Here is a 7,803-nt window from a genome sequence, read left to right as displayed (position 1 = left end):
TTTTCCCCTTTTCTACTGGACTGCTTGATTGCTGTAACATCAGAGCACATCGGGAGGACTTTCCACCGGGCACAGAGGGCCTGGCCCCGGCCCAAGCCCCAGCTCTGAGGAGACCAAAGGGAGGACTCAAACACTTTCCCAGGTTTTTTTCCTCTACAGTGAAAGATTTTACCATCTAACATTATTTTCCTTCCCACGTGTTTATTAAATAAATAGTTTTATCTTCTTCACTTTCCTTCGAGGAAAATTTATTTTTTTTTCCCAAACCTGGTGGGGGAGGGGTGGTTGTGCCTTCTCTCAGAGGATATATTTCTAAATTTGCCCAAACTGAAACAACCACATAAGATAAATCTGGAATGGTTTGCAGATGCTGCAGTGTAGGGAGCTCAAAAGGTTTTAATCCTTGTCTAGAACTTTGTGTATTTTGGGGGGAGGGGAGGGGAAAGGTGAGGTTTGTTTAATATCTACTTTGCACAAGCATATTGTGTGAAGAATTCCTTAACATACCTAATCCCTTTCCCTTTCAATCTTCATACATTCCCCAATAATTAAAGAATAATCAAGTCAGATCCATGTTCTACAGGGCACTGTTTGCTAGCAAAAAAAGAGTTACTCTTTACTCATTAACCTGAGCAGTGAAAGCAGTAAGTAGCATCTTACAAGCACCTAAGAGGAACTATCAAGCTGCCACACTGGATTAAAAACTGAAGCTGAATTACTCATTTCTGTTCCACTTCATACAGAAATAGGCTTATTTACTATGCAATTTGAAAATTACTTCAAGTTAATAATACGACATTCAAAAATTCTCAACATTTGTGCTTAAACTGCTAAGACAATTTTCTTTTCTGGTACCCTTCTAAGTTTAGTAATGACAGCTGGAAAGACATGAATACAGCAGATCAAAGGATGAAACTTCCCTCTAAATTCTTGCTTTTTGGCAGCAAGTAAAAACTAATGAGCATTACTGGTAACTAAGATTCCCTTTTAAAAAGTTTCTGATGACTTTCCAATAATATAAAATGAAAGTGGACAAAATAAGACTCCATAAAAGATGCTGCATCTATTCAGCCAATTATGCTTTTGCACTTCACACCATGTGACAGCAATTAATGAGTGTTTGTCACCTACAGAATGCTCTGTGGGGGAACCTGTGGGCACACTTCTCTAAGCTCCCCAGCATCCACCTTCACCATCTACAACAGTCAAAGATGAGGGAGGAGAAGTAACAAATAGCAAAAAAAAAGACATAAGATTAATAAGCATGTTTAGGATTGCTCCTTAAGCTAAGACATTCCCCTAATATATCAGAGAAACATGAAAAGATTTCAAAGGTCTATTTCAGGATGTGCCGTTTCAGATTGCCTTAACATCCCACATTTCTTAAAGGTCTTTTAAAAAGGTCAGGTTCGGAATTCATGCAAATTTATTCCTTTTAGCTAAAACACAAAGTATGACAGAAAGTCTTCATTTGTTGTTAGTAGTAGTATTCTTGTAGTTGGATTGATCCAAATATTTATTTAGCATCAGTGTTTATGTGGTAGCACATGTAATCACCCCATCAATGCCTTGTTCTCAACTATTAGTTCTTAAGTCTGCAAGCTTCTAAATACCCTTCTCCCTCACTGAGATCCAGAATAAAGTCCCTCCTAGGTAGAGAAGAACACATGCATTTATGCGATTTTGTACCAGTTCTGTGGAGTCTTTCAAAATGTTAGGACTAACAACATGGATTTTCATGGCAATGAGGATGTAATTTAACTTACATGAACAAATGAGACTGACCATACAAACAATTTATTTAACTCATACAGTACAACAAGGAATATAAGAACTTTTGCTTTACATATGTATTTAAAATTCTTTTAAAGTATTTTAATTTTAAAACCTAACATTCAATAAGAAAGTGTACTATCCAAAGCCAAGTTTAAAGATCAGTTAGGAAGTATTTTTACTCTGTTACTTCACAGATTGTCACATGGGAATGTTTAAAACCATTTTTTTTCTGCATAAAAGTCAGAAAAAAACCCTTTCCTGTGATCTCTTGCGCACATAGTTGCAAAGTGTTCTAGCTGCATTTGCATAAGTGTTCTCTTTTAAGATGACAAGAAATTGAAACTCAATCTTTTCCTGCTACTCAAAGTAATGCAAGGTTTGCCACAGGAATGCATTAAGTATAGTTCATCTACTTTGAGCTGGTGTTCTCAAAATGCTGTATGGGACATTTGCTCTGGCTAACTTCTTACATAATAAAAAATATGCTCATATGCTCATCAGAGCATAGCAAAGTGCTCTTTTAACTGTTTGATGAGCTGCTGTGTATCAACATGGCCTGGAAATGCTTCTTCGGACTTCTGAGCCGCTGTGTAACTTCTCTGAAGATCTCCAACCTGTAAGAAACACACAAACTAATTTTGAAAATCCAAGCACTGCAGTGTTTGCATCATGTATTCTTTGCATTCTGTGTAGTACATTTCTGATGCTCGCAAATTTTAAACACAGCTGGTCCTAAGAGTGAACAGAGTCAATATAAAGACATTTGGACTCAGGGTTATGTCACACTTACATCAACGGATGAGAAGAAAAAAGACAGAAATGTGATTTTAATAGGAGGGATGCTTCAAGACATCAACTTAACATACTCCATTTCACGTGACTTCTTGGAGAATGGACAAGGTACACACTATGCCCAGTGCTTGAAGTAAGGAGGAATAAAAAATAGAAGTTTTGCTTTTAAACTCCATAGAAGCCCTATTGACTATAGAAGCAAAACACAACTCATCAGGCCTCTGTAAAAAAACACAACTCCATGTGATTTCCTGCTTCCTCACAGAGATGCACAACAGAGTTGGAGAACTAATGGTGCTCCTCTTGCTTTTAGAAGGAATTGTTTCCTACTTAGGGAACTTCATTTTTTTTCCTAAATAGCCATCCTTTTTTGAAGGATTAAAAGGAAAGCATCTCAGAAAGTGGGTTCAGCAAAAAAGAATTCAAGTGTTTGGGAACACATCTAGGAGTGATAACTCCTAAATGGAAAGGAAGGAGCTATGGACAGCCAGGAGGCCTTTTTTGCCTATGCATCACTCAACACAGCAATTCTCTGAAGGAGAAGAACCCAAGGCCCTGGCCAGAGAAGTCATGTTCTGTAAACCATGGCCTTACACTAAATGGAAGGATTGCATTACCCGACTGCACCAACACCTGGCTGATGTGGCCGTCTGTCTTCTCCCATAACCTATGAGGGTTCTTTGTGCAAAATCTATGTAACAAGACATTTGCAGAGTAGGATTTACTGCCTAATCATTAAGTAAAAAATGCAATTATTCAACACCCTCTTGTGTTTCACAATGGAGAGGATACGCTTACAAATTAATGGGTTATTCTCTTCTTGATGCGTGTACTTCAGTATCTGTAGGAGTGGAGCTGCCCACACAACACAGAATCATAACAGAATCATGAAGGTGTAGGCACAAGCAAAGGAGCAATTTTTTTCTTGTGAAAAACATAAGGACTTGTACAAGTTCCTCTTATTAACAGGAATGCTGGACACTGTTAAAACAGTGTCTTAGACATTCTGGATGGAAAAAATTATTAACACAAAAAATGCAGAGGTTGTAAAGCTGAGTAACAGACTTTCATATTGAGATCAGTAAGATATTATCAGTAAAGGATATTTTTTCTGTCATTACTGATTAATCATATGATATTTTTTCACTTCACATTCTGAAAAAGCTTATGATTATAAAGACTGTAGATAGAATTTTTAACAAATTATTCATCTTCTAGTCATTTGGACAATTATAAAGTTACTTCACAGCCAGTTGGCCTCATTTATTCTCAAAAACAAACACTGGAATGACTCCTTTGACACACTTCTAGGTATTAAAATGAAAATGTAATTTAGCATTTTCCTTGAGTTTATGCACTCTGTATTCTTTTGTGTTATCTATCTGGAGTTCTCAGTAATAACAATAAAAAACCACTTGCCTCACCAAGGCTCAATTTTCAGATTACAAGAACAGGATAATGCATTACCTTCTCTGAGAGTATGGCGACATTGAAATGGGGCTCATACATGTGAGGTGCTAAAGATGAAGCAGTCTGTAGCAAAGCTCTTGCCTATGCAGAGAAATAAAAAAATAATACAGTGAAATCTGTGAGGGAGACTTAACAAGAATCTAATGCAATATTCATATTCTTGAAAGAAATCACTATATGTTTTCTTTTCTGAATCTTTACTAAGAAAGCCATTTTCAACAAGGTTACACCAATAGTGAAGGCATAACAGAGTCAAATAGCATTGAAATGAATAAAGACTTTTGGTTGAGTCATAAAAAAATTATTGGGACATACTCAATTAAGCAATTCAATTTTAAACACTGAGAGAATATATCAAGTATATTAAATAAACCCCAAATTATTTAAAGAACACCCTGCTGTATTTATCTGTTGTCTCTGACAGCTCTGTCTTAAGCATCCCTGAAACCATAAATTTTATCATATAAATGACAGCTTTCACAGTCAAACATTTTAATAAAATTAGGGGTTTTTTCTCACTAGCAAAATAGAGGCATAAAAAAGTAAAATAAACTAAGATCAGAGTGTGTGCTGTAAATCCAATACAAAATTAAGTCCCACTTGTGAAAGACTTTACTAAAAAATGGAGAACTTAAAGGGGAAAACTCCAAAACTTTTAGAAACAAAAGTAACTATAAACTGTGGTAAGACTGAGCTAGGAACTTTTTAAAACTCCCTACAGCTGAAAAATCTCAGTACATGAAACAGTTGAAAGAACATTGTGAAATAAAATCCAAGATAAGCAAAATATCATCCCTTTTTTAATTCTTCTGTGCATAATTTTATTGCCAAGATGATCTCAATTTTTAATTATACATGTGATACAGGAAGAAAACTGAAAATTTTAAGCTAAAAACTGAAGTGGACAGAAAGCTATTTTAATGGAAAGACTCCGCAGTGCTAGGTATGCTCCACTACAGAATTAAATGTCTATAAACTTACAGATTATGAAACTGAAACTAAACCCAAAGTTTATTTGTCACTGGAAACATCCAGTCCTGGGTTCATTTCAGTATTTCCATGGTAATTGCTAGGTTGTCTGAATAAAGTTAACTTCTCTCTAAGAGAATTTGCTCTTTAAGAAGGTATCTTATAAGTCTTATAAGTCATATATCTGTAAGAAGGTATCGTATCAAGTCTCTGTAATTTATTGTAGCTCTGTGAGGCATACATGAATCCATCAAATTAGCTCCCTCTCATGAGGTTCAAAACAAGCCCACAGTAGTTCAAACTGTCCAAAAACACGTATTCGTTTTCCCTGCATGTGTATAAAAATGGTTACATTTAATCCACCATGCATGTCAATTACACACCTAAGCACAATACAGCTTAGTATACTCACATTAGGTAAGATGAACCACTAAGCTTTCTGATGCAAAGGTATTTATCAAGAACCTGCTGCTTTGTGACTGTCTTAGGTTGTAACCAAAAGTATGTATTCTATCACCAGCTCTTAAAACCAGGTGGGATAGAGTTCTTTATCCCTGCCATGACACATCCCTGTGAACTCCCTCCAGGAGATATCTTCTGTTAATGGGCCATCCAGCCTCACTGCATGACTCCTAAAATTACATCATCCCATTGTGAGATGCTCCGCCCAGGGGGAGGAACCAAGCATTCCTACCTGGATATAATCTGAGGTGTGGAACACCACAATGAGCCCTCACCTACTGGGTTTCCAGAGGACAAGAGCTACATGACCACCACTGGACCTTCAGAGGAAGACTAGACCCTTCTACAGGATCACTGCTTCAACAGAACCTCCTCTATCACTTCAGGAGGACTGTAGCCACCATTTAATCAGACTGCTACCACCACCCTGCCTGACGGGGTGTCAGGTCATATCCTGGCTCTGTCAGTGTTTCGCATTTGTTTTTAATTTTTCCATTAAATTGTAGTTCTAATTTTGAGTCTCTCACTGGTTTGCTTTCAAACTAGTACAGTGACAAAATTTTAAAGCAATCTCCTTGCTAAAAAAACCCCAGCTTTCAAGAGCTAATGATTGCTCTCTTCTGCCACCCAACAAAAGTATGTTATCTACATTAATAAACTGAATATACAGTCAAAGTTGTCATTTAAATGATGATTACAAAGTCATGGGGTTTGCTTTGGGTATCAATTAAAAAAAAAAATCTCAACAACTGCAAAGCCATTGTAAACCTTGCTTGTCTTTAATGATTCACTTGGATATGCCAAAGAATGAGCAGTTTAATGGGAAATGGCATGACCATATGAAGCTTACACTGAAACATGTATAATAGTTACTCATGTTTTCTGCCTGTTAAGACATTCATATGTTGCCTCCACCTCAGAGAAGTGATGTTTGTTAAATACAAAAAGGCTAAATGAAGCATTCTGTTAGGCTGAGATTCAGCACTGACCTGTTCAGTGTGACCTTTTCGCATTTCCAGCACAGCCAAGTTGTTGTAAGCTTCTGCATAATCGTTATTGTTGACTAATGTTAGCTTGAAACACTGGTAAGCCAGATTCAGGTCTCCTATGCCCTAAAAGTAAGACTGCATTTTCATTTGTGAAAAGGTTGGAAACAACATGCATCTGTTTTCTGGAGTATCTTTTCACCTGAAGTACTAAAATGGCATGCAAATTACAATAAAAACACACTGATCAGAAACATATGTGCTTTCTTTCCAGATCTTCTCATTTTTTCCTTATTCTTTCTCTAGACGGAAGCATTTCTCTCCAGCACAAAATTCCATGCTCCAAGTGATATTCACTTCATCTAATTTAACTTTTAGATGATTAAAGTGTCATCTAAAGATTACGCTATCTGCTACTGTCTATAGCAGGGTAAGAAAAACTGAGATGTCTCCAGAGAGGAAGTCATCTTGCTTCTCTGTCTCTACACATACTTCACTTAAGGGAGATTCACTTCTCAGATGGAGCAGCTGACTACTACTACCGTAGTGTTACGACTGACACTGACACAGCATCAGGTTAAACATCAAAAGTGACAAATGCTGAAAAATACAAGCACATCAGTTCAAATTTCAATGTTTTAGGCAGTGTAAGTTACCGTGTTTATCCTAGTTGCAGTACAAGCACGACAAACAGTTGTGTTTCTGACTCAAATCATTATCAGCAATTGAAGACAACTCATGTTAGAAAGCTGTCAAAAACTTAATTCAGCAAACTTATTCTGGGCATGCAGCTAAATAGAAATCTAACACAACTTCTTGAAGAACATCTGCAAAAATGGGCAAGAATTTAACAAAATCTGTGTAGAAATTTAACAAGGTTTATCACATAACTACACAATATTTCTATAGCTGCCTCTAAGACAGAGGAACATATCTTCTCAACTATGGCCTACTTAGTGCTTTAGTATTGGCTACTTGGGGTTGAATGTGTATTTTTAGGACAAGAGAATCGTTCTAATGCTCCATGTAAAACAAATAACAGTTCCTAGAAAACTATCTTGAATTCCATTCTTTTTGGTCAGATTAGTTTGTTTTGCAGCCAAAGCCTTCAAGGACTGGTATACGTTGCAATATTTTTAGAAAGATGGGAAGGTTAAAGACAGTGGGAAGTGAGCATCTTTTAGCAGGAGAAAGCCACATTCTGTAAAGTACAGAGTTTTTTACTCTTGCTGCTTCTTCCCTACTGAAGTGCAAATAAACATTCCATTTGTACTGGACTTTATCCTGTACACTATCAGGTTTGTATTTCCAAGCAGGGAAATTACTCCTTCCTAGTTTTTTTCCCTAC

At 36.7% G+C, this 7,803-nt stretch overlaps 1 protein-coding gene across 2 annotated transcripts in view; it reads right to left on the bottom strand.

Annotated features, from left to right (window-relative positions):
- Positions 1-1,777: 1,777 nt before the first annotated feature.
- The window catches only part of TTC8 (tetratricopeptide repeat domain 8), a 45,471-nt gene continuing 39,445 nt past the window's right edge, over positions 1,778-7,803 (bottom strand). Inside the window, exons 13-15 of one of the 2 annotated variants that reach the window (XM_017728979.1) lie at positions 6,459-6,581; positions 4,036-4,119; positions 1,778-2,390 (exon numbers count right to left, since the gene is read on the bottom strand). In XM_017728979.1, the coding sequence (XP_017584468.1) occupies positions 2,274-2,390; positions 4,036-4,119; positions 6,459-6,581 (324 nt within the window). In that variant the 3' untranslated portion in view covers positions 1,778-2,273. The remainder of the gene's footprint in view (positions 2,391-4,035; positions 4,120-6,458; positions 6,582-7,803) is intronic. The other variant, XM_017728980.1, reaches the window with a different exon arrangement.

The sequence above is a fragment of the Corvus brachyrhynchos genome, unplaced genomic scaffold, assembly GCF_000691975.1.
Source record: "Corvus brachyrhynchos isolate BGI_N302 unplaced genomic scaffold, ASM69197v1 scaffold1, whole genome shotgun sequence".
Taxonomy (NCBI): Eukaryota; Metazoa; Chordata; class Aves; order Passeriformes; family Corvidae; genus Corvus; species Corvus brachyrhynchos.
The sequence above is the reverse complement of the archived record's forward strand: the minus strand, read 5'-3'. Positions and strand labels throughout refer to the sequence as shown.